The sequence below is a fragment of the Mirounga leonina genome, unplaced genomic scaffold (assembly GCF_011800145.1).
Source record: "Mirounga leonina isolate KUSES-001 unplaced genomic scaffold, KU_Mleo_1.0 Mir_125, whole genome shotgun sequence".
Classification (NCBI taxonomy): domain Eukaryota; kingdom Metazoa; phylum Chordata; class Mammalia; order Carnivora; family Phocidae; genus Mirounga; species Mirounga leonina.
The window spans coordinates 27,338,055-27,364,548 of record NW_023270305.1 but is presented as its reverse complement, the minus strand read 5'-3'; the positions used below and the strand labels follow the sequence as shown (position 1 = coordinate 27,364,548).

The following is a 26,494-nucleotide window of genomic DNA, read 5'->3' as shown; positions in this document are numbered from 1 at the left end:
TTCCATTTACATTATCTTGAGGGATCTCCAAGGCAAGTCTGATCATGGCCTGCCACAATCTGTTTTCTTGCTGTTTGAATTTGCTTGATATCATTTTCTTTTCCTTTATTTGCAGTCTTTTCAGATTTTAAGTGCATCTTTTAGAGACAAGATGTAACTGGATTATATTTCCTGGAGTTATTTTTATTTTTTTTATTTGTTCAAACTGAAAATCCCTATCAATCAATAAGTAAATTTAACCCATCACATTTATTATGAGTACTACTTGGTTACGACTTATTCCTACCTACTTTTTGTTCTTTTATTTACTTTTCTGCCTTTTGTTGGATTACTGGAATTGAAATTCTATTACTTTTCTTTTAATGGTTTGGAATTTATATATTCTGTTTGTAGTCTTCTACGTTTTGTTTGTATGTTCTTTGACATATCAACTAAATTTATCTTTTTCTCACTTTTATTGTTAATAATTACCTATTTCTAGTGAGAAAGGAAACTTAGCATGCTTTTGCTGCTCTCCATTCCATCCATGATGATATCATCTGTGGTTTTCATTCCAGATTATTTTTGAATTTTTTCATAAAATTAACATTTATTTAGACTAAACTTTTTTCTTTCACTAATCACTATTGCATTACTTTTTCTTGTTTTTTCCTCTTTCTGAAAAACTCCTCTAATAATTTTTTCATAAAGTATCTGTAAATGAAAAAGGAATTCTTTTTATATGGGAGAATCTCATTTTGCCCTCATGTTTGAGTGGGAGAATAGACTATAAATTTTTAGATTTCAAAATTATTCTCTCATCATTGATGGGGCCTGGGTGGCTTAGTTGGTTGGGTGGCTGACTCTTGATTTCAGCTCGGGCTATGATCTCGGGGTCCTGGGATCAAGCCCCACCTCAGGCTCCACACTCAGCGGGGAGTCTGCTTGAGGACTCTATCTCTCCCTTTCCCTCTGCCCCTCCCCCTCTCATGCTCTCTCTCTCTCTCTCTTTCTCTCAAATAAATGAATAAATCTTTAACAAAATTATAAAATGAAAGGATTGATCTTAAACCTTTTCTCCTATAGATAGGAAAACTCTGGCCCAGGGAAGAGGATTGCCCTTATAAATGGCAGGATGAGAATTAGAATCCTCATTTTAATGACACTGACTCAATCATTTCTTCATTCATTTATCAAATTAACTCGAAAAAAGCACCAGATACTAGAATCTATCCTACTATAAGCACAGCCTTATCTGCATTCTTGGGTGCCACACTGGAGAATAAATAAGTGTAGTATATTGTTTGCCTGCATCTCTGAGATACGTTTTAACACCTTCTTCTCATCACAGACATCATTGGAATCAGTGGAGACCGGCTTCTCCATTGCCACCAGACACAGTATCTGCAGGAGGTGGTTCTGTATTACATCCTGGATGATCCCAAATTCTTCAAAGTAGCTCCTGCGGCCCTCAGTGCCAAAGGGCTCCAATGTTGTCCTGGTTCCAGATAGGGCTGAAGATCCTGTTGGCAAACCTCAGCACCATGAGGTTCTGGACCATCTCCTTGTCCAGGTAATGGTCGATGCGGTAGATCTGGTCCTCCCAGAAGAAAGAGGAGATGTTGTTGGAGAGCCAGCTGGAGCTTTGCCAGTCTCTCTGGAAGGGCTTCTCCACAATGACATGGTTCCAGCCTGTCTGGCTCATGCAGGTGTCATGGATGTTCTTGGTGACTGCCTCATAGACAGTGGGGGGCAAGGCCAGGTAGAAGAGGTGGTTGGCCTGCTGCCCCTGGTGGAGGGCATTCATGTGGCTGTTGAGGCACTCCTAGGAGGCGGTGTCATCATACTGGCCAGGCATATAGGAGTTGTAAGCAAAGAACTCCTCCAGCTTGGACTTCTCCTCTGGGGTGGCTTTGAAGAAAGGTTCATTCTGTTTTCATATGTCTGCCACTATGAGGTGGGAGTGGGTGTAGCCCACGATGAAGGTGTCTTTGGGCAGAAGGCCATCCTGGAACGGCCACCAGATGGTAGGGTAGATCTTCTTGGTTAAGTTGCCTGATGCACCCATGATGATGAAGATATGTGGTACAGCTCTTCCCTCAGGATCTCACACACTTGGGCCCAGCTTAGGGCCATCTGCTCCACGAGGATGTTCTCTGTGCCTCACCGCCAGGGAACTCACAGCAGGGGAGTTCCTGGCCAGTTCCCCAGGCTGCCCCTACACCTCTCTTAACCAGTGGGGGCAGCTATGGTTCTGAGCAGACCGGCTTCATGCAAGGTGTGTGGGTGGAGCCTCAGCATCCCCTCCCCCTGGGGGCGGGGCAAGCCCTCAAATTTATAAACTTTTTGGTATTTTTTTTTTCCTTTCCTTTTCTCTGTTCTCCTTCTGGTATTTCTGTTATGTGTATGATGGAGACTTGGTGATGCCTCACAGGTCTCTAAGGCTTTATTCATTTTTTGCCGTCTTTTTCCTTTTCGTCAGACTAGATGATCTGCATTAATTTTTTTTTTTTAAGATTTTATTTATTTATTTGACAGAGAGAGACACAGCGAGAGAGGGAACACAAGCAGGGGGAGTGGGAGAGGGAGAAGCAGGCTTCCCGCGGAGCAGGGAGCCCGATGCGGGGCTCGATCCCAGGACCCTGGGATCATGACCTGAGCCGAAGGCAGACGCTTAACGACTGAGCCACCCAGGCGCCCCTGATCTGCATTAATTTATCTTCAAATTCATTGATCCTTTCTCATGCAGCTCAAATCTGCTGTCAAGCCCCTCTAGTGAATTTTTTTTTTCCAGATATCATGCTTTTCAACTCCAGAATTTCTATTTGGTTGTTTTTATAATTTCTGTCTGTCTATTGATATTCTCTATTTGGTGAGACTGATAACATACTGTCCTTTAATTCTTTAGACATGGTTTCCTTTAATACTTTGCACATATTTATAATAGCTGATTTAAAGTCTCTGTCTAGGGGTGCCTGGGTGGCATGATCAGTTGAGTGTCCAACTCTTGGTTTCAGATCTTGTAGTGATCTCAGGGTCATGGGATCAAGCCCTGCCTCAGGCTCCATGCTCAGTGCAGAGTCTCCTTGAGTTTCTCTCTCCCTCTTCTCCTCTCCCCCATGTGCGTGCTCTCTCTCTCAAATAAATAAATCTGTTTTTTTTAAGAGTTTATTTATTTATTTGACAGAGAGACAGCTAGCGAGAGCAGGAACACAAGCAGGAGTGGGAGAGGGAGAAGCAGGCTTCCTGCGGAGCAGGGAGCCTGATGCGGAGCTCGATCCCAGGACCCTGGGATCATGACCTGAGCTGAAGGCAGACACTTAACAACTGAGCCACCCAGGCGCCCTCAAATAAATAAATCTTAAAAAAATAAAGTCTCTGTCTAATACAGATGGCCATCAGACACATAACAAATTGCTCAACATCACTCATCATCAGGGGAATGCAGATCAAAACTACAATGAGATATCTCCTCACACCTGTCAGAATGGCTAAAATCAAAAACACAAAAAAACAAGTGTTGGTGAGGATGTGGAGAAAAAGGAACCCTTGTGCACTGTTGGGGGGAATGCAGTGCATTTCTGGTGCAGCCACTCTGGAAGAACAGTGTGAGGTTTCCTCAAAAAACTAAAAATAGAACTATGCTATGATCCAGTAATCACACCACTGGATATTTACCTAAGGAATACAAAAACACTTAATTCAAAAGGATATACGCATCCCTATGTTTATTGCAGCATTATTTACAATAGACAAATTATGGAAGCAGCCCAAGTGTCCATCCATAGATGAATGGATAAAGATGTGGTACATATACACAATGGAATATTATTCAGCCATAAAAAAGAATGAAATCTTGCCATTTGCAACAACACGCGTAGAGCTGGAGAGTATAATGCTAAGTGAAATAAGTCAGAGAAAGCAAATATCATGTGATTTCACTCATGTGGAATTTGATAAACAAAACAAAGGAAGAAAAGAGAGAGAGACAAAGCAAGAAACAGACTCTTAACTGTAGAGAACAAACTGGTTACCAGAGCAGGGGGTTGGGATGGTGGGGGTGGAGAGATGGGTGAAATAGGTGAATGGGATGAAGAGTATACTTATCGTGATGAGCACTGAATAATGTATAGAATTGTTGAATCACTATATTGTACACCTGAAACTAAATATAACACTGTATGTGAACTATACTGGAATTAAAATAAAAAACTGGGGCGCCTGGGTGGTTCAGTCAGTTAAGTGTCTGCCTTCAGTTCAGGTCATGATTCCAGGGTCCTGGGATTGAGCCCTGTGTGGGGCTCTCTGCTCAGCGGGAAGTCTGCTTCTCCCTCTGCCTCTGCCTCTGCCCCTCCCTGCTGTTCATACGCACATGCGTGCTCTCTCCCTCTCTCTCTCAAAAACAAATTTTTTTAAAAACCTTAAAAAATAAAGTAAAAAACTAAAAAAAAAGAAATTAATTAAAATTAAAAAAAGAAAAAGAAAATCTCTATCTAGTAAGTTCAACATCTAGCCTTCCTCAAGGGCAGTTTCTAGAGACTGAAATGGGCCATACTTTCCTGTTTCTTTTCAGGCTATATATATATATATATATATATATATATATTTTTTTTTTCCCTTTGAAAACCGGGTCCTCTAGATAACATAATATGGCAACTCTGAATACTAGACACATCCACCAGCACCACCCAGCACCATCCCTGCTGGGGTTTGCCACCACTGTTTGTATTTTTGTTTGTTCAGTGACTTTCCTGGACTAGTTCTGTGAGGTCTATATTTCCTGTAGTGTGCAGCCACTGATGATTCCACTGGGTCAGCTCATGATTAGAGATTTCCTTAAATGCCTTGAGCTAGAAAATCTTCCACTTTTTGCCAAGGAGCTCTGGGGGTTGAGGCATGCCTTCAATGCTCAAGCAATTTACAACTTTGTCTTAGTCTTTATTTCCTGCGTGTACAGGACCTCAAGGTCAGCCAGAAGCGAGAGATTGAGGCCCTTCAGGCCTTTCCAGACCATGCACATAATCTTTTAGATCCCCTGAAATACACCAGAGCTTCTCAAATTCTCCTAGATACATCCAATTTCTCAGATCTCCCTTTTAAATTTTTGGCTGGGCTCACGTTTGCCCCCCAACTGGTATCGCAGTCTTTGGCAGCTGTGAGGTTAAGCAATTGAAGCTGATTATATTTGACAAATGCCCTGGGATTTGGGGTTTTCCCGAGTAGAGAGCTCCAACTTGGATTAAGTAATAACACCCTGTAAATCAAGTTTTTCCAATGAACTGCCATAGAGGTCAAACAATGATGATGGTTGGGTGACAGAACTTTCTGAGGTGCTCCTAACCCAATCTGTCCCCTCTACCAGCTGCAAGGCTGCTGGTTTTAAAGACTACTGTGGAGCTGGGGCTAGAGGGGTGGCAGTTGGCCATTAAAACCCCGTAAACCCATTGTTCTTACCAAAATTGAGCAGTTTCTCTTGGATAAACCCCTCTTCAGATTGTTGTTAGCCTTCGGTTAATATCTAGAGTTCTGGAAAAGTTGATTTTTGTAATCTTGCCAATATTTTTGTTGCTTTTATGGAAGAATGGATTTACAAGACTCCTTACTCCACCATTCCAGAAGTCCCCCTGCTCTGGTCAGAGATCATTTCTAAGATCAGGCTTGCTCACGCGTTAACTAATAAGAAGGTGTTCACTGGAAATAGGATGAAAGTACTGCACTTGTTCTAGAGGCATCTGGATTTAAAAACAAAAAGACACCTAAAGGATGAAAAAGGGATCCATAGAAATCATTCCAAGAGACTGGGGATGACATGCGGGCCTTTGGTAAAAGTCAGTGGGCTGCCAGGACTCACATCCAGATCCCTGACACCTGGTCCATTGATCTCTTGGCGGCTTCCCCTAGGAGATGCCTTTTTCACGGGAAGGGAGATGCCATATTTTGAGTACTTCATCTAAGCTACAAGTTTCATACTCAACGATTCTCACACTTACCAGCAAAGAAGATGATCTTATTTCCACTTTACAGATGAAGAAACTGAGGCTCACAGGAGTCAAGCCACAAGACCAAGGTTAGACCATTCATGAGTGTTGGAGAGGCGATCCCACTCCAGAGTGTAAGCTATTCCAGTGTCCCCGAAACCCAATGTCCCAACCCACTGGTTGGCAATGGTGTGGGTAGGGAGGCAGTTTATGAAGGTGCCCATCATTACAATTTTGAGCACAATAGGTTGGAACCACCCTCTTAGTCCTCTCTCCCAGGAGATACCGCCCCACTAGGCCCAGAGCAAGGAACAACAGCAAAGTAATAGGTATGGCTTGCCCCAACCCAAGCACCTGCTGAGGGGGGCTCCCGGGTCAACTTCTCCCTTCCTTCAGGAGCCAGAGCCTCCTGGCAGTCCCCTCAGATCGAGAATGGCAAGGGCAAAGCCTGGCTGTGACCTCAGGGCTGGGAGCACAGAACTGTCCCCTTCGTGTGCTCAACAGAATAAAGTCCACAGGCCTGAGCGGCCGAGCCCCACCCAGTCCACCGCAAGCCTAGGGTGTGTCTGCAGAGAGGACAGGGCTTATGTTCCCAAATGCCCTAGCATCCCGACAGCCCACAGCTCCATCCACACCCCCGCCCTGACTGCAGCAAAGGGACATACTCATTACATAATCATTCACAAGAGACAAACTTTATTTTGACGCCTCCGAAATTGGCAAGGAAATAAGCACAGTCACAACAGCGCAGTCTCGTGTGCAGAAACATCTTCAGCTATGCTCTCTCACTGGGACCTCACGATCACCCTGCAGGGCGGGCAGGGCGGGTGACTGCTCATCCGCTTTATGGAGGGCTTATCAGGGATGACCCAGCTTTCACATCGGAGTGTAAACATTCCACCCAGATGCCTCTCTGCGTCTGCTCCAGGCTCCTCGGTACCCCAGGATGGGCCGGGCTTCTACCAGATACATGCCGGTATCTGTTGTTCCTCCGCTATAAAACCAGGGAACAGGCTGCCCCGTCTCTGAATAAAGGCCCTTCTCCCTGACATGACCTATGAGTACCAGGATTGCTAAGTCTACGGAGGCCGCACCAGGTGGTCAGCCGAAAGCCTCGGCAAGCCCCGGGCGCAAATGAACCTGACTAAGCAGAGGGCTCCCTGCTGAACCATCAGGGAGATAGAGGGGCTCCTCTTTTCTCCACTGGCCCCAATCTGTTGGGGAGGGGGGAGGAGCCATTGCCTCCCCACCCCCCTCGCCCTGCTAGGCCCGCTGCTGACCAGCTTTTCTGATTCCTCCAGAACGCGGGGGGGGGGGGGGGGGGGGGGGCTGCCCCTCTCCACCCTCCACCAGGCTCAGAACTAGACTCAGTCTGCCCCCCGCACCCGGAGGCCCTGTCCAGTCCTCAGAGTAGGGGGGCCCCACGCGGGGGCCACGGCCTCAATCTTCCAGCGACATACAGGACACTTGGCCGAGTCCATGAAGACCCGCTCGGCGCAGTAGCTGCAGAAGTGTGTGTGGCCGCAGGGGACAAGGCAGGCGTTGGCAGCACGGTGGAAACAGATGGTGCACTCATCCCCTGCTGCAACTGGGAAAGGGGACAACACAGGTTGGGGCACATGGGGGCAAAGGCTGGGCAGCCTACTCACGCTATAACTACAGGGCAGGGAACCACGCAGTCCTGCTGTGAAGAATATGACCTCATGAGAAAATGTTCACAACATAAGCAAATGAAAACAAAAAACTAGGAAGAAAACCATAATGTACATACATATATGTCATAAAATTCCAACTTAGAAAAAAGGAAAACAGAGCACAATTCCTTACAGATATATGACTACAAAATAGCCGGAGAAAAATCCACCCAAGAGGTAATGGGTGGAAAAAAAAAAAAAGAGGTAATGGGTGATTTTTTTTTTTACTTCCATATTTATTCTTTACTATTTATTTTATTTCTGTTTGGCAAATCTTTTATTATGAACATGGACTGCTTCTTTTTTTTTTTTTTTTTAAGATTTTATTTATTTATTTGAGACAGAGAGAATGAGAGACAGAGAGCATGAGAGGGAGGAGGGTCAGAGGGAGAAGCAGACTCCCCACCGAGCAGGGAGCCCGATGCGGGACTCGATCCCGGGACTCCAGGATCATGACCTGAGCCGAAGGCAGTCGCTTAACCAACTGAGCCACCCAGGCGCCCCTATGAACATGGACTGCTTCTTAAAGCAGGGACAAAATAACATTATTTGTGCATGAATGTGCTCTTGTATCTTGTAAAGATAGCCAAAGTTCTAGAAGGCAGAGCTATTAAATTGCGTTTAGGTTTCTCGTAGGCAGCACCAAATCTTTTGGCCTAAAGCCTGTGGGAGACTTGGTGGGACTTGGAAAGACTTTAGTTGAGCCCCCAGAGCTGGGGCCTCCCCTGGTGCCTCTGGTGCTGGAGTCCCAGGGAGGCCCTAGGGCTGGGGGGAGCCACTCACCTTCAGGCTGCAGAGTCTCATCACTGAAGGGCCATGGCATGGTTGAGGGGAAGACGCTGGCCCTGGGATCTGAGGTAGAGAGGGAGACTCAGGGCCCAGGGAAAGCAAAGCCAGGGTGTTCCCACCCCACCCCCACCAGCCCCGGAGGTAGTTCCATGGGCTTTCTTTCCTGGGTTGCAGTGCTGGAACTCCCAGCTGATCTTACCGCCCGAGCCGTCCCTTCCCTGGTTTAACCCAGCAGAGAATTCCTGAGGCTGTAGATTCTTCTTCTTAAACCACCCCACCCATCCTTTGGACATCTCCTCTTTGCCCTACTGTTGCTGCCTGACTGGAGACCCCAGGGGGCCAGGAAAATGGGTGGGCCCACACCAGACCTACCAAAACAGGTGTTCCAGGGGTGAGGCTTCAGCATCTGTGACAAGTGATTTTAAAAATGGGGGGAGAATGGACTGCTTGTGTAGGCCCTGGACGACCAGCACAGGAACGCCAATATTTCTTTTTAAGGCTGTTTCCTTTATCCACTCTCCCTGAAATTCACACTCCTCCTTTCAGGTGGCTAGAGGGATGGTTCTGGTTTGCCCATCCATTGACAGAACGGCGGACTGTACCCCCACAAGCAGTCTTCCGGTGCACATCTAACGCTCATACTTATGTTCCCTTTGCTCGCCACCCTTGACTCTTGTGAACTCCTACTTAGACAGCAAAACCCAGTCTCCAATCTCTCCCTTTGGGAAACAGCCCTTTAACAGAATGTTTGAAGTGCTAGTCATATCTTCTTAGTATTCTCTAGGGGCAAGGTCGCCCTCCCTTTGACTGGGTCCTGTCCATCTGGCGTCCCCAGCACCCATCTTCCTACCTGACCCTGGGTAGGAGCTGATGTAAAAACTGTATATGAAAAACTGAACGGATCTCCCCACGGCTGTGAGTGGGGCGCAGTACCACCCGAGCCTCCACCTCCCACCCAGGGGCGGTGCCTGGGTCCCCGGGGGTGCCTCACCCAGCAGCTCGATGGCCTTGGTGGTCCCGTACACGTCCATCACGGCCCAGAGCGGGGCGCCCAGGAGCACGCCCTTGCGCAGCAGGAGCCGGGGGCCCGCGTTGACCCTGGCGTAGAGCCGGCCGCCGCGGTTCACCCAGAAGCGGACCACGTCCCCGAGCAGCGCGCCGCCCTCGGGCAGCATGGCCGCCCACGTCGGGCTCTGCTGCTCCAGGTCTGGGCACACGAAGGGCGGCAGGCTGGGCGCGGACAAGCGCGCGGGGTCCAGGCGCGTGAAGCCCACGCGGAGCCCGCCGCACCAGCCGGTCTCGTGCCACAGCACGCGCAGCGCCACCCGCTCGCCCGGCGCCACCGGCCGCTGGCTGAACACGATGCCGTCGTGGAACGTGGCGCGCCTGTGCGCAGTGCACCGCTCGGCGTCCAGACGCACCTGCGCGCCCTTGGCCTCGGCGTGGAAGCGGAGTGTCTCTCGCGGCGCCTTGGCGTCTGTAGGGGTCGGGTGGGGGTGGGGGCGTCAGTGCGGTCTGGACCCGACTCACCCGCTCCCCAGAGTTATCTCCACACCCCCCATCCCCCCGGGGCCACTGCCCGTGCTCTCATCCGGGGGACACCCCCGCCCTCCCGAGACCTGATCAAAGCCTGGTGAGGAACCCGCTTAGCGTGCCCGGGATCTGAGTTCCGCCGGGAACTTCCCCAAGCCTCAGTGCCCCTCCCGGAGGAATGTTGTAAAAATTAAACGAACTCATGCCTGTACCGGCTCTCAATACCTGGTAATGGTTATTTGCACGAAACAGAAAGAGCAGGTTTTAGAACAGTAGATATAATATGATCCAGGTTTTCTTCGACACATGTTTATATGTTTAATATACATAGATATATTCTGTCTGTATCTAGAAACAGCCTGAAAGGGATGGGTTTGCTAATTGTGGTGAGCTCTGGTAGATGGGTCCTGGTGTTCGCGCTCTTTCCCTCTCTGTTTGTCTGACTTTATCATTGTCCCACAGAGAACCTGCACCATTTATGAAGGCCATGGCCCCCAGTGAGGGTGACTTCCTTTTCTGGGAACAGAAAGGGGTCCATCAGTGCCCCCACAGGGTGAGGTGGGGGGAGGGGGCACAGGCTGGAGAAGGAGTCCCTCCCTGGTCTGCCCCTCAGAATCCTGGCCTGGGCCAGCTAAGGCCCAGGGCTGGGCTTTAAAATGGGGGGACTTCCCAACCCGACTCCACTTGGCAGTCAAGAGAGGAAGTTCCCTACTGAGCAGCCCTTCCCCTCCAGCCCCAGGCCTGAGCCTGAGCAGGAAGTGAGCTTCCTGCCCCACAACTGCACTTAGCCAGCTCCCAGGCCTCATCTCTCTCCCCTCCACCTCTCCCCTCCTGTCCTGCTCTTTCTGGGTTGGAAGATGGATGCTGAAAATAGAAGGGAATTCAACCAGAACTTGAGCCAGACCCCACCCCAAAAAAGCAAGGCCCTCCCCCTCCCAGATCTCACCAGTTTCCCCAGCCACACTTCTCTGACCACTCACAAGCCTGCAAGATTCCAGCAGGGCACAAGGAGGGGAGGCTAAATCTGGTCAGGTACAAGGGCTACCCTTGAGGTCATAGTGAATCTGTCCCTGATGGATTCAGTCCAAAGGCAAGCCTACCATGGTTCTCTCACCTGAGGCTTTAGGGACAAGCACTCACTCTGGCCTTGGGGACCTCTGAACCCTGCTATCCAAGTTCACCCCTCCCTCACCCAAGCCCCCTGCACGACTGTCACCCCCTTCTGGAATACCCTCGTCTCTCCCTTCCTTCCTGATAGTCTGCCCAGATGCCTTTTCCTGGAGGCTATGCACAAGCAAGGGGGAGTCCCCGAGTAGGCACAGACGGTGCCCAAGAGCCGGAGTCGAGGGCCCTGACATCAGATGGATTGTCTCTGGGCCCACCGCAGAGTCACTGAGGCACCCGGGAGGCTCTGGGGAGGGCAGCCATGTCTGATAGCCAGATTCTCGTCCCGGCTCTGCCGCTCACCTACGCAGGTCACTGCTCCTCTGGGTATAGATCTCCTTACCCACCAATGGGATCGATATCAATGGCCAGCCATGGCCTGGAGTCTCCAGGTACCTGCCTGGAGATCCTGAATGTGAGCAGTTAACAGCCCACTTGGGCAGGCACCATGACTTTTGGATGTCTCCCCCTAGCCACACCCCCAGGCAGATTCAAAGAGAATCTTTGCAATAAGTCTCTCCGAGTCTAAGAGACTGAGGGTCAGCCCTGTGCTCAGCGAGGACCTCCCTGGATCTTCATCATCTCCATCACCACCCCTCCAGCCATCAAGCCTCTTAGGGGCCAGGTATGAACCCTTCAGCATCTTTCATTGCTCCCACAACCTGCAGGGAGGCACGCAGAGGGAGCTGAGTCGGGGTGGTTCTGCACATCTCCACAGCCAGCAGCTGAGGAGCCCGGGGCCGGCTCCTGCCCCTGCCCCCTGCCCCCCGCCCCCCCGCTGCCTCCTTTATGGCACCACATGACCTGGAATCCACAGTTGCCACAGCGGCAGCACCAACCGTGGCTTGGTCCCCACCCTCCTTATCACGTCCCTCTCCCCTCCCCAGCTCTGGATGCTACCTGCTGCCGGGGTGTGAGCCTCCGGTGCCCCTCGGGAGCCAAGGGCTGAGGCTCCAGGCTCTCCGCCTGGGAGGGAGCAGAGTTCTGAGATGCAGTCCAGACCTCTGGTGGTAAAAGACCAGGTTCTCCATCTCCTGCCTGCACACTAAGGGCACACTGTGGTTTCAGGTGACGCTCTCAGAGAACTGTCATGCCTGGTAACCTTTTGGTTTGTGCCTCTGGTAGCCCCATAAGCTGGCAGGGCTTGCATTGGCGCTGGCCTGCAGATGAAGAAATTGAGGCCCTAGAGAAAAGTGACTCACCCAAGGTTCCACAGCTTCCCCTCTCCTTCTGCATCCCTGGTCTAGGGACCAAGCTTAGGGCTCCCACTTACCAGCCTGGGAGCAGAGCTGGGCCCCCATCAGCCTGAGGTCCTCGGGCACGGGTCCCTGGGTCTGGAAGGAATTGTCTGGAGAAGGCCCGTGGACAGGTTTCCAAAGATTCAGTGGGTCTCCTCGTTATGGGCCAGGATCACGTTACAAGGTTGATGATTAATTAAAGGTTGCTGTCACGGGTTATGTATGATATCTGGGGAATTTCCTGATGATTGCCCCTGGCTCGCAGCAACCCTGCCGCAGCTGGCTGACCTAAAGGAAGCAGGGACTCCGGAGTTAGCCTGGGTAGGATTTAGGATAGACTTGTCCCTTACTTCTGACCAGTCGTTCTCAGCCCGGCTGTGCATTGTAATTGCCTGTGGCACTTTAGTAAGTACTCACGCCTAGACCTGCCCCCAGAGACTCTGATTCCAGTGGCCTGGGGTGGGGTCCAGCATCAGTAGTTTTTAAAAGCACGCTGGATGATTCTAATGCACAGCCAGGGTGGAGATTCACTGCTCCAGACCCCAGGGCACACAGGAGGTGCTTAATCAGTGTTGCTTGAGTGGACTGAACTGAATTAGCTGCATCCCAGGACCTGTGAGGTTGCCCTGGCACTGGATCTCAGGCAGAGAGGAGAGGGGTAAATCAGGCAGAACGGGAGAAGTGCTGATTACCGCCCCCCCCCCCACCCTGCTGGAGTTGGAATTCCACTTTCCACAAATCCGATACAGAACACACATCGTCCCACAGGAGGTCATGCTGAACGCCTGCCTCCGGGCGTGTTAGCTGTGCGAAGAAGCCAAAGACCTGGGGTGTCTGGCTGGCTCAGTCCGTAGGCAAGCGACTCTGATCTTAGGTTTGTGAGTTCCAGCCCCATGTAGGGTGTGGAGTCTATTTAAAAACAAAAACAGGGATGCCTGGGTGGCTCAGTCGGTTAAGCGGCTGCCTTTGGCCCGGGTCATGATCCCAGGGTCCTGGGATCGAGTCCCACATCGGGCTCCTTGCTCAGCGGGGAGCCTGCTTCTCTCTCTTTCTCTCCCTCTGCTTGTGCTCTCTCTGTCAAATAAATAAAATCTTTAAAAAAAAAAAAAACAAACAAACAAAAAAGAAACTCAGAGATCTTCCGCCCCCTCCATTTCTATAGGAGAACTGAGGCTGGTGGAGGGAAAATGGCTTATTCTAACCTGGTGCTTCCCCACTGCAGCAGGCCCGAGAATCTCCTGAGGGATCTTACTAAAATGCTGATTGATTCAGAAGGCCTGGGGCTATGGCTGGGATTTTACTTTTCTAACGAGGTGGTTCTGTAGAACACACTTTAGGTGGCAAGGCCCTGGGTTAGTTTGGAGGCTTATGGGTACCCTGGCCCCCCATCTCCAGGCTAAGCCCTTCCCAAGACCCCAGATCAAGGCCATGGTCAGTGACTACTCTGAACTCTGCTAAGAGGAGGGATATCCCCGTGCATGTCCCCGGAGAAGCTGGGGACAGTGGTGCTAGTGACCGATTTGGGGAGGTTGTTGAGGTGGGAAAGGATGGAGGGTCTGTAGACCCAGGTTCTGCCTCCTGTGCTTTCTTGCCCTCCTCTGTCCTCCCTGGGCCCTGGTGTTCCCATGTGTAAAGCAGGAAGGCAAGGTGAGCCAGTTTCTGGGCCCTTCTAGCCCCAACATGCTGTGATTTTCGTCTTGGCAATGGAGAGGTAACAGCAGTCTGGCCTCAGTTGCCCTCAGAAGATGTTGCCTGGACCCTGGACCTTCTCTTCCACACCACACTCCTGGCCAGCCTCCCTCTGTTTCCCCCTCTAGAAGCAGTCTTCCAAGGCCAAAGGCAAACTGGTGAGAAAAGTCAATAGCAATCACGGCAAGTCCAAGGTTGGTGGTTCCAGTTGATCCAGTCTGAGGCGAGGGCCCCACGCTTTATGGTCCTACTGGCCCAACCTGAGGGATACAGGCTTAGGGCATCGCCTTATCTCTAGGTGGAGCTGGGGCCCGGAGATCCCTCCCCCTCCTCCCCCACCCTAGCTCCACCAGGATCACTGGCTGCCTTGGGTGGTGACCAGAGCGCTCGAGCCAAGAGCATCTTGTTGATAAACCACGATCTTGTAAAAGAAGTGATTATGGAAGCTTATCAGGGAAATCAGGTCCCCTCAGCCCTGATGGAAAATTACCCGGCAAGCTGTAGACATCAGACTACATGATGCCAACAGGCTGATGCGGTCTAGCTCCATCTTCAGGACCTCAGTGGGAGTAGGCGTTCTGAGGAGCGGCCATCCTGCCTCCGGCCTGACATCTGGGGCGCAGGGCTGCCCAGGCTGCACCAGCGTCCCACACTTAACTGTTCTAGGTCCAGGACCGTAGTAACTTGCTAATCCTCGTGGCCATTTCTTACAACTACCTATTTATTGTAATCATTCCCGTTTTACAAACTTGGAAACGGAGGCACAAGGAGGTGAAGCACATTGTTCACACAATCACAAGGCAGTAAACTACAAATAAGGACTTGGCATCGGCCGTCGGGCTCGAGAGCCAGCATGTTGACCGCTGTGCTACTGAAACCAGACCAAGCCCGTAAAAGCTGACAGAGCTTTTGCAGTAAAGAAAGAGGCTATTTGTTGGTGTGGCACCACCCAAGAGAATGGGGGGCTAATGCTCCCAGTCCCGAGCTCCCCGATGACTTACAAGCAGGGGGTTTTAAAGGATGAGAATCCAGGGTAAGGGTCTAGGGTCTTGGATCATGCTGATTGATTAGGGATTATGTCGGCTCTAATATTTCCTTTCTTGATCACCTGGCAGCTCCCTGACTGATTGTGGTGAGCTGGTGCTTCTGCTTCAGGGACCTGGTGGTCCCGCTTTAGGGGCCTGGAATTAGGGATAATTCGCAACAAATTGTATTAGTGCTGTTATCTCTAGGGTACAAGGGCAGAAGTTTGCCATCCTGGAACTACCGCTAAGCTGCGCGCTACTATTATTTTTTTTCTTGCAAACATAGCACATTACGTTTGTTCTCTCAGGCAGAAGAACATCCCACGGACTTTTCAGGATGCAACTTAACCTATTTCCTGAGGCATTTTTACAGGTTTTTAAAACAGTAACTATGGGGCGCCTGGGTGGCTCAGTCGGTTGAGCGTCTGCCTTTGGCTCAGGTCATGATCCCAGGGTCCTGGGATCGAGCCCCGCATCGGGTTCCTTGCTCAGTGGGGAGCCTGCTTCTCCCTCTGCCCCTCACCCCGCTCCTGCTCTCTCTCTCTCGCTCGCTCTCAAATAAATAAATAAAATCTTAAAAAAAATAATAAAACAGTAACTAAGGGTTACAGGACCCTGGTCAGAGGCAGCTAGGAGTCAGATGTCTGATCTTGGGGTCTGTGAGGGTTTGCATCCCTTGTGGCACTATGCCCCCTCCATGTCTCTTCACTTAGGCCACTTTGCAGCCTTCTAAGCATTTAGTGGTCCTCCTTGCCGACCCCACAGTAGGAGCTTTATGGATTGTTGCTACCTGAATGGAGACCTTCCCTCCCCTCCAAGCCACCTACGCAGCTGTTGTGCCTGTTTGCTCCAAGACAGTTCTTGACTCGTCCCCTGGTGGCTATAGTCCGTACTGCAGGATGTGCTGAGGCCCTCAAAGCTAGGAGAGGCACCCCCAGGCAAGGAGGTCAGAGGGCTGAGGCTTCTGAGGCCTCCACACCTCCTCTCCTGACCCCGAGGCCCCTCATAGTCCCTCCATCCCTGCCCAGGATTCCCTCACTGGCAGTCAGCCTTCATCATTTGCCCAGGGCCCCATCATTTCAAAGGCCTTCCACAGAAGCATTTCCTAAGTAGCCTCAAGCGCTCTGAGAAGCTAGCTGCTGGAGAGCTGTTTCGGTCCCCACCGTACAGCTGAGGAAGCTGAGCGCTCGCCCAGGGCTCATGCCAACTGTGGTGGAGCAGAAATGGGAAGCCAGTGGGAGCCCAGCCCAATCTGGGGACTGCTAGGCAGCCGAGCCCCTTGTTTCTCCTGCCACCAGGGTCCTGGGACCCCTACCTTATTATACTTACCATGTTCAGCTGTTCCCCACTGGGAGGGCAAGGGGCTTGGAGGGCAAGGGGCTGCCATGCCTAGGAACCAGCCCCTAGAACACTCAAGGCCATGTGCACAGTAGGTGGTCAGCAAGGATTTGTCAGTTTCTTTTAAAATTGTGGGTCCACCTACCTAATGACACAGAGATGCCACTCCTAGGTGAATGCCCAAGAGACTCGGGTGCATATGTCCACAAAGACCAGTCGTGAATGCTCAGAGCCGCGTTATTCATAATAGCCCCGGACCAGAAACAACCCAAATGTCCATTGTGCTGGAGGCTCTGATGTGCTGCTCAGATCCCGCCTCAGGAACGAAGAACTTCCGGCGGCTAGAGCGCTACCCTCATGTGGTCAACTGCGGTTCTTGTGTAAGTACCATAGTCCGGCTCTCCCCCCGTCCAGTACTATTTCCACAGGTGTTGACCCCAAGAATACTCACTAATGAGCCCCGTCAGTAATCTCTGTCTCAGGGGCTGCTCCCTGGGGAACCCAGCCTCCCACACCCATCAACAGGAGAATGGAAAAATATTGCCATGTAGTCACACCATGGAAGAATCGTGACAATAAAAACGAGCAAAGTACTGTTATCCACAACATGGTTAAACCTCACTGATGTGATGGACTTAAAAAAAGATCCAGGGGCACCTGGGTGGCTCAGTTGTTAACTGTCTGCCTTCCACTCAGGTCATGATCCCAGGGTCCTGGGATCGAGCCCCACATCGGGCTCCCTGCTCTGCTGGAAGCCTGCTTCTCCCTCTCCCACTCCCCCTGCTTGTGTTCCTCCATGGTTCCTCTCGCTGTGTCTCTCTCTGTCAAACAAACAAACAAACAAATAGAGAGAGAGAAGATCCAAAAAGCACCTAGGGCATGACTCCACTTACGTGAAGTTCAAAAACAGGCTAAATTAATCTGTGGTGTTGGAAATCAGGATAGTGCTCACTGTTGGGAATTATGCCTGGGAAGGGGCACGAAGGAGCCTCTGGGGCGCTGGAACTGTCCTCTATCTTTTTTTTTTTTTAAAGATTATATTTATTTATTTGATAGAGAGAGACATAGCGAGAGAGGGAACACAAGCAGGGGGAGTGGGAGAGGGAGAAGCAGGCTTCCCGCTGAGCAGGGAGCCTGATGCGGGGCTCAACCCCAGGACCCTGGGATCATGACCTGAGCCGAAGGCAGACGCTAAACGACTGAGCCAGCCAGGCGCCCCAACTGTCCTCTATCTTGATTGGGTGATATGTAGACATATGGGAAAATTCATCCAGGTGGACCCTCAAATCGCATGTTAGTTGTACCTTAATTACATATTGGCTAAATTCCCTTCCAGCCCTAAAACACTGATTCTGAGTAAGGTGATGAATGATGGAGTATGCACACTTCCTTGGAAAAAAACTGCCCTAGAAGCCAGAGGGCTTAGCTAGCACTGCCACCTGGTGGGGACAAACGGAACTGACTATGGGTCTGATACCCTGGAGGGAAATGGTTGGGAACCACACAGGCTCCCACCTGCATCCTTGGGCACTTGTTTTCCTTCCCGCCCACTCGATTCCTGCTGATGAGCCACCCAACAACTCTGGGAGGCTACCGCATCCTCTGGGTCAATAGCTAGACCCCACCCTGGGCCTTAGGGTCCGGAAGTCAAGAGAGGGAGGCTAGGGTGTGCCAGCCAAGTAGCCAGCCCCTAGTTAGGTCTGTGCTGTTCCCTCCATCCTGCTGTCCTGTCCAGATATTCCTGGGTGCTGATTCTGCTGTGGGCCTCTACTGCCCTGGGCCTCCTGGTTTCTGCCCTACCAGTACCAGGGTACTGGCCATGGTGTGAGTGTGGAGCCTTTCAGAGAGGGCAGCCAGAGGAGGGAGGCACCCTAGGGGGTCAGTTGGCTGCCCAGAGGTAAGAGAAAGGGGAAGGGGAGAGGTTTGGGTTTGGTTTCCTGTTTTTCTTCTCTCTGTGTCCCCCTTTTCCCACACACATCTGTCAGGGAGTCTGTCCTGGAAGTTTGTGGCAGCTGCTGTGGGGGTGTCGTGTGTGTGTGTGTGTGTGTTCAACAAAAACTTATTGAATACCTCCTATGTGGCAAGCACTATACTAATTTCTGGGTAACCAGAGATTGAAGAAAACCCACTTCTTATCCGTCAGTCAATTCAAGTACAGCCCAGTACTTAGGTAAGTGCTACAAGGAGACCAAACCAAGGCCTCGGAAAACCCAGGGCCTGGGTGCTGTAGGGAGTTGTTATGCCCAGGGAATGGGTGAAGGTTTTGTGGAGTAACAATATTAAAATTGATACGTGCAACATAATTAGGCCTTCAACAACAAGAAAGGAAAGAAAGGCATTCCAGGAAGGAGGAACCGCATATGTGTACGTTGAAATGTAATAGTGCCCAATGTTATCTGGTTGTATCAGTTAAGAGCAGGATTGCCTGCTTATAACAGAACATCCAAAAGAATGATGGCTTAAAGGAGACCTGTTCATTTCTTTTTCACATAAAATAAGTTGAAAGTAGGCAGTCCAGGGTAACCATGACAGCTCTATGGCCATAAGGAGCCCAGGATTCTCTCTACTTTTCTGCTCCACCATTCTAGCACTGGCCTCCATACTCAAGATTACTTTATGGATCAAAAGGGCTGCTGGAGCTCCAGCCAGCACATCAGCATTCCAGGCAGCTGGAAGGTGAGAGACCCAAAAGGGCATTCCTCTCAGCTAAGTCAACTCCCTATAAGCCAATTCACTGGAAGGCTTATGTAACATTTTCATTGACATTTCATTGGCCTGAATTTTGTCATGTGGCCACAACTAGCTGCAAGGGAAGCTGAGAAATGTAGTCTTTATTGGGGGAGCCGCTAAAAACCAGGGTTCTCTTTTGAAGGAAGAAGGGGAAAATGCATATTAGGTAGGCAGCAAGCCCTCTCTAGCCCAGCGGTAGAGTGGAACACTGGTCCTCTGGAGTGTGGACAGAGCTGGCGGCGAGGGGCTCGATCACAATGGCTATGCTCAGGAGGGTTGGGCTTGATTCTGTAGAAAATAGGGAATCGCTGCAGAATTCTGAGTAGGAGTCTTGGGTCAGGGGCCTAGAACAATCTGCTTTGGGGAAAGATCCATCAGGCAGAGCAACAGAGGGTTGAGCGCAGGTGCAGAGCATCAGGAGTGATGGGCTGGGGCGGCAAGGAGGCGGCAATGCAGGGCTGAAGAGGGCACAATAGGAGAGCTGAAGTCAAGCCCTGGTGACGGGGTGGGGGGGGGAGATGCCAAGTACCAGGGGAAGGACTCACACCTGCTGAGAGCGAGTCTGGGAGGAATACAAGTGTGGGAAGAGACCTGAGTCTAAGGCGCCTGGAAGCCATCAAGTCAGAGGGCTCAAGGGCACCTGAGAATCCAAGCAGAAGCTTAGGCGAGAGGACAGGGCTGGGCATGCAGGTCGTACAGTGGTGGATGAGATCAGTGGTGCAGGAGTGCCCAGCTGCTGAGCTGGAGGAATGTGATGGACCCTCCAGAGTTACTAGGCAGGGAAGACAATGGAGTGGGCAAGTGCATAAACTCTGGAGCCAGACAGAGCTGGGTTCGAGTCTTGACTTCACACTTAACAGCCATAACCCCCGAGGCCAGCTGATTGCCCTTTCTAAGCCTTAGCTTTCTCCTCTGCAAAATGGGAACAAAGGGGCCTACCTTGAGGGCTGATGGGATTGAATGGGTACATGTTAAGCACAGGGGACTGCACTCATTAGAAAGCACCAGCCCTTACCATTGAAGGGGCAGCCCTCCCCTTACTGGAGGGGACATCAGTGCCTTTCTTGGGGCTACGGGAGTGCCCTACAGTTTTCCTGCTGGAGGATGGGTCCCCTCGAGCCCTTTGTGGGCTCACTGGGGAGTGAATCACAAGCACTGTGCATCTCCAGAGCCATGAGGACCTCTGACCCAGTCTGGTCAGGGCAGCCCCTGGCTCAACCAAATGTCTGGGCAGGGACATCAGCCGCCCAAGCTGGTGGATTGGGTGAGGAGTTATGTATTTGCGAGAAGGCGGTCTACCAGGAGGTGAGGGCCAGCTACAGACTCCACAGAGATGATTCTAGATGGACTCAGCCCAGTTTTGGAAACTAAGAAAGACAATTGCTGGTGCAGAGGGAGAGAGTCCAGCCAGCCATCATGAGCAGAGCAGAGACACTTCGTCTGCCCGAGCCCGGCCATGCGGCGTGCGCAAGCAACATCTAGCCAGGAGGAAAGACCCAGCTTGGAGTCTGGGAAGGCACCCCCATCTGAGCCCAGAAACCCAGCTCATCCACTTCGCATCCAGAAGGACAGTCTGGCCCTTATCCTCAGAATGATCCCAGACAGAATTTGGGGAAAACCAACATGGCAGGGACAAGCATGGGAATAAGGGCTCTCGAGGACATTGGAGAGGAGCATCAGAGACATGGGAGGTGCTAGGAGCATGGCCTCCCAGAAGCTAAGAATGGGCCAAGAGGGAGGAGTGGGAGGCAGCCAGGTGTAGGGGAGGATGACAGCTGGGAAGCAGTCAGGAGGAGGTCCACCGTTGGAGAGACAGTGCCAGAGGAGGGGGGAGGCAAAAGCCAGGGGGCAGCTCCTGGAGACGTGAATGTGTGTGAGTGACTGGATCCTACAGGCTGTGAATATAGCTGCAAGTGACAGAGGCTCAAAATGGCTCAAGACAGAGGTTCGTTTCCTTCCATGTACAAGCCTGGGGGTGGGGGCTGCACTCTGCAAAACCAGCCTGGGCCAGGGCACTCTGACTTCTGCTTCCCCTCACTAGGGTACTGCCCCCCTCCACGTGGCCCCGAGTGCTTCCCTACAGCATCATGGTAGCCAGCAGGAAGTGTGTGTGGGGGGGGGGGCGGCTCAAGGCAGGGCACAGCATAACACTTCCCTTCGAAGGGCACAGCCAGGAAGGTTCCCATGGCCCCTCACTTCACCTTGCATCCCATTGGCCAAAGCTTAATCACATGGCTACACACAGCAAGAAGGACTAGAAAATGTAGCCTTTATTCTGGACAGTCCTGTGCCCAGCTAGAAATTGGGGCATGCCACTGCTATGAGAGAGAAGGAGAGAATGATTATTGGAGGAAAAGCAAGCAGTCACAGGGTGCAGGGAAAGAGAGAGAGGGTGGGAGCCAGAAGGCACCAGGTGAAAGAAGGAAGACTTTGAGCATGAGAGACCCAGCACACGGATGCAGGGACATGTGTGTGTACCACATGGGTACATGGCCTGAGTGCCAAGCCACCTATACTCCATTGTGGAGGCATTGCAGGTGCGTGGGGAGGGGAGCTGTTGGTGCAGAGAACAAATTCCACTAGCCAGGAAGACAAATCACCAACCTTTCCAGCAGAATTTTTCAAGATTCCCTGGAGATCCTTCTGGCCCCACACCAAAACCAAAACAGCACAGAGAGAAAGAAGATATCTTCCTTCCTCGCCTTTGGGCTTTTGGCCATTGTCAATGCTCATTTTGGCCATTGTCACTGGGTCCAGTGCCTGGGCCATGGGCACAGTCCTTGGGCAAGGAGTGACCGCCCCCCAGCCCCTCCGCCGTGGTAGAGCTGGGACTCTAGATATGGCCAGAGCGGGCTCCAGACTGTTCTGTCCCTCTAGGGGCCTCTCTTCTCTCCACTCAAGCTTTAGCAAGCAGGATAGGAACAGACCCAGCCGCTAGGGAAGAAGGGGTTAACAATGAGGGTGTCTCTGTCCTCACTGGGCTGTGCACCTGTTGGTTACTGTTGCCTCTCTCCGCTCCTTGTTGTGTGTGGAAGGAAGACAGGGTCCTTGAATTGTCTCAATGGGACTAAGTTGTCCTGAGGGTTGATTTCTCCGTGGGTCTTTTGGCAACCAAACGCAGGCATGTGCTTTGGGCACCATGTGTGTACTTACAAATAGTTCGCCCTTGTGTGCTTCCTTGTCTCCACTTGTGAGTGGACACGTCTCACTGTGTGGGCCTTCACTGGGGGCTTCTTCGACTCGTTGATTCTTTCAGTCAGACAGTTGGCAAACATTTCCTGGGGCCCATGTGAGCTAAGTACCACGGAATAGTTTAGTGCAGTGGGCAGTCTCGAGTCCGGCCTCTGCCACCCACAGGCGGTGGGACTTGGGTATGTTACAGATGGGGAAACTAAGGCTCAAAGTTGAATAGCTAGCATGGGTTAAACCAGGATTGATTCCAAAGTTCATTTTTTTAATGATAAGGAAAATCTGTGTCCTACGATGGCCGACCGAGCCAGCGAGAGAGTCCCAGTCCTTGCCCCGGGGCTCTTCCGGCTTCTTCTCCCTGCTCTTCTTCCCACGTGCACCAATCCGGGTTCTTCTCCCTGCCCCGCTTCGCGCACGCGCCAAAAGTGCCAACTATGCGGAAGTAGATGTGTATAAATTGCCCCCTTTGTGCTCAGGGCTCAGACCTTTGGAGACCACTCTCCTCTGAGCCCGCCTGCGTTAAATAAACCTCCTTCAAGATCTCAGGGTGCCGCTTGTCTCTTCCATCGGGAGATCCAGTCCAGATTCCATAACATTACTAATTCTAAAACAAAGATCATTGGCTCCTGGGCAAAAGCCCTAAAGGCATTTGAAAGATGTGTGAAAGTATGTGACATGTGGTTGGCAGGGTATGTTTTTTAAAACCCCATGTCCTTGTTCTCAGGCGTGTTCCAGATAGAGGAGGTGGCTAATCCTGGGGCTTCTGGATCAGTGAACAATTGCCTCTTTGGGTGAAGCTGTGCAAGGGAGCATGTGTTTGTGGGGGCCCCTCTGAGTACAGAGCCCATGTGTGAGCTTCTGGTCCTTTTGCAGAGTGGGGGGTGCTGTGCTTAGAGCTGATGTACAAAGCCTGAGCTCAGCCTTCTTTATTTATTTTAATGATTTTATTTATTTATTTGAGAGAGAGAGACAGAGAGAAAGAGAGAGAGAGATGAGCAGGGAGGAGGGGCAGAGGGAGAAGCAGACTCCCCACTAAGCAGGGAACCAGATGCGGCGCTCGATCCCAGGACTCTGAGATCATGACCTGAGTCGAAGGCAGACGCTTAACCGACTGAGCCACCCAGGTGCCCAGACAGCATAAATTTAGATGCTACTTCCATGAATACTTCAGGTTTTAAGTCTTGATTTTTATAAATAAATTTATGCTATCTGTGGGGCAAAGAATTCCCAAGCTGAAAAATTAACACAAAAATATTCCCTTGATGAGTCCTTGGAGCAGTAAGTACAAACAAATACAGAACAGGGGCGCCTGGGTGGCTCAGTTGGTTAAGCGACTGCCTTCAGCTCAGGTCATGACCCTAGAGTTCCGGGATCGAGTCCTACATCAGGCTCCCTGCTCGGCAGGGAGTCTGCTTCTCCCTCTGACCCTCCCCCGCCTCATGCTCTTTCTCTCTCATTCTCTCTCTCAAATAAACAAATAAATAAAATCTTAAAAACAAAAAAATACAGAACAGATCTCTGAGGCCATTTTCACAACCCGGGACACACAGGGCTCCCACAGAATAAAACAGTCTCACTGAAGATGAGCTCACAAACAACAGGTACAAATCACATGAAGAAACCATCTACTGTGAAGGAGAGCTGACAAGTATAACAAATAAAAAAATCATTATCTCCAAGAATTTGGGATGACAGAACAAGCTGAAAAAGATATCAAATCAGGATGTTAGAATCATTGAAAATACAAAGGAAGGAATAAAAATGATAGTAAAAGATTAGGATGCTTTGAAGAAGAACAGATTGAATGGATGCAATTTTTGCTAGAATGGAAAAAAGATATGAATCTTCAGATTGAAAAGGCACACTGAGTCCTGGGTAGGATAAATAAAAATAAATCCACATACAGACACTGCAGCACCCCAAAGATATATTAAAAGCAACCAGAGCAAAAACATGGCTTACTTAAAAAAGAGCAATAATTACATTGATTGAAGATAGCTTACCCACAATAATAGAGACCCTAAGATAATCTTATGTATAAATGTATAAATCTCAACAGTCATTGATTTTGGCATCCCTGTGTTTATTGTAGCATTATTTACAATAGCCAAATGATGGATGCAGTCCAAGTGTCCCTTGATAGATGAACGGATAAAGAAGATGTGGGATATATATACAATGGAATATTACTTGGCCATAAAAAGAATTAAAATTTGCCATTTGCAACAACATGGATGGATCTAGAGGGTATAATGCTAAGTGAAATGTCACTCAGAGAAAGACAAATACCATATGATTTCACTCATGTGGAATTTAAGAAACAAAACAAATGAACAAAGGGAAAAAAGAGACAAACCAACAAACAGACACTTCCGTTCCCAAAAAACACTCTTACCTATAGAGAACAAACGGATGGTTACCAGAGGGGAGGGTGGGGGGGGACGGGGGAACCAGGTGAAGGAGATGACGAGGGGATCACTTATCGTGATGAGCGCTGACTAATGTATAGAATTGTTGTATCACTGTATTGTACCTGAAACTAATATAACACTATATGTTGACTATACTGTAATTAAATTTTTAAAAATTAAAAATAGAACAAAAAGGTCACAAATGTATACCACCACAACCAATAATAAATAATTTGAGATGTTAAAAATAAGATGAAATAAAATTAGATAACAATGCATGGAAAATGAGAGATGGGTAATTGGAGTTGAAGTTTTTAAGATCCTTGGCATTATTTGGGAAGAGTATAAAGATACTGATTAATTTCATCCCTTGTTAAGTCAGATAGGCATGATAGAGATGTAAATTAGCCCCTAAAAGAATAAAAATACAATATGCAATATCCAAACCAATATAGGAAAAAAGGGATGAGCATAAAGAAAATGTGACCAATCTAACAGAAGGTAGCAAAAGGAGACAAGAAGCAAAGCAAGAGCACGGTAAATATAAGATAAATAAAAGAGCAAATTAAATTGAAATATATCAATAATGACAATAGATGTGAACAGACTTCATTGGTCAAGTTATATAGCAAAGATTCTTGGACTACATTTTCACAACTCTAGCTATATGCTCTTTACACAGTTATGCCTAAAACATACTGACACAGAAATATTGGAAGCATTTTTGTACTAAGCAGATACTAATCAAAAGAAAGATAGTATAGCAGTATTAATACTAGGCAAAATAGACTTTAAGACCACTTAAAGTCACTGCTAGGGAAAAAGGAGTCACTATGTAATGATAAAAAGAATAATTCACCAGTAGACTAAAACAATCCTGAACCTGATTTACCTAATATCTTCAAAATATACATAGCAAAATATTTACAGAATTGTAAGGAAAAACTGGCAAACCACAATCACAGTGGCAGATTTTAAACAAAGGGCGATCAACTCCAGGCCTCCCCTGCCAGAGTCCCAGAAGCCTTAAGATTACAATCTTTCCTTCAACATAATCTAATGCTAGACGTAATTCCTTTAACCACCAGCACCTGTAAACTGAAGGAATGAGTACGCTTGTTAGGCAGCAGAAAGGTGCAGAGCCAGATGTTCTTATTAAAATAGTCATTTTGGGGGCAGGGGACACCTGGGTGGCTCAGTTGGTTAAGCGACTGCCTTCGGGTCAGGTCATGATCCCAGCATCCTGAGATAGAGCCCTGCATCAGGCTCTCTGCTCAGCGGGGAGCCTGCTTCTCCCTCTCCCTCTGCCTGCCGCTCCCCCTGCTTGGGCTCTCTCTCTGTCAAATAAATAAATAAAATCTTTAAGAAAAACAAAAAAACGGGGGGCACCTGGGTGGCTCAGTCGTTAAGCGTCTGCCTTCGGCTCAGGTCATGATCCCAGGGTCCTGGGATCGAGCCCTGCATCGGGCTCCCTGCTCAGCAGGAAGCCTGCTTCTCCCTCTCCCATTCCCCCTGCTTGTGTTCCCTCTCTCGCTGTGTCTCTCTCCGTCAAATAAATAAATAAAATCTTAAAAAAAAAAAAAAAAAATCAGGGCTCTGCCATGTACCCGACTAACAACCAATTAGCCTACATTCATGAACTGCCTACTGCTTGTAGGACCCTGGCTCAAGTCCTCACCTTTATGTGCCCCCAGATTAGGAATTTGGTCTGCTCACATTGCCCTCACAGCATCGTAT

General features: G+C 49.8%; 1 protein-coding gene and 1 pseudogene across 1 annotated transcript; both read right to left on the bottom strand.

Moving 5' to 3' along the window:
• Positions 1-1,128: 1,128 nt before the first annotated feature.
• Positions 1,129-2,891, bottom strand: LOC118007522 (annotated as a pseudogene).
• Positions 2,892-7,280: 4,389 nt separating this feature from the next.
• NEURL3 (neuralized E3 ubiquitin protein ligase 3) lies at positions 7,281-12,597 on the bottom strand. Its single transcript, XM_035000463.1, has 4 exons — positions 12,411-12,597; positions 9,432-9,917; positions 8,435-8,503; positions 7,281-7,545 (listed from the first exon to the last, which is right to left on the bottom strand). The coding sequence occupies exons 1-4, from the start codon at positions 12,436-12,438 to the stop codon at positions 7,325-7,327; spliced, it is 804 nt and encodes a 267-aa protein (XP_034856354.1). The 5' UTR covers positions 12,439-12,597; the 3' UTR covers positions 7,281-7,324.
• Between the last annotated feature and the right edge of the window lie 13,897 nt (positions 12,598-26,494).

Bases quoted from the DNA above. Each gene is read 5' to 3' on its own strand.
- NEURL3 (XM_035000463.1), bottom strand. From the start codon at position 12,438: ATGGGGGCCCAGCTCTGCTCCCAGGCTG. The intron at 9,918-12,410 runs GTAAGTGGGAGC...CGACCCCTACAG, and splicing joins CCAGCTCTGCTCCCAGGCTG to ACGCCAAGGCGCCGCGAGAG. The intron at 8,504-9,431 runs GTGAGGCACCCC...TCTCTACCTCAG, and splicing joins CAAGGCCATCGAGCTGCTGG to ATCCCAGGGCCAGCGTCTTC.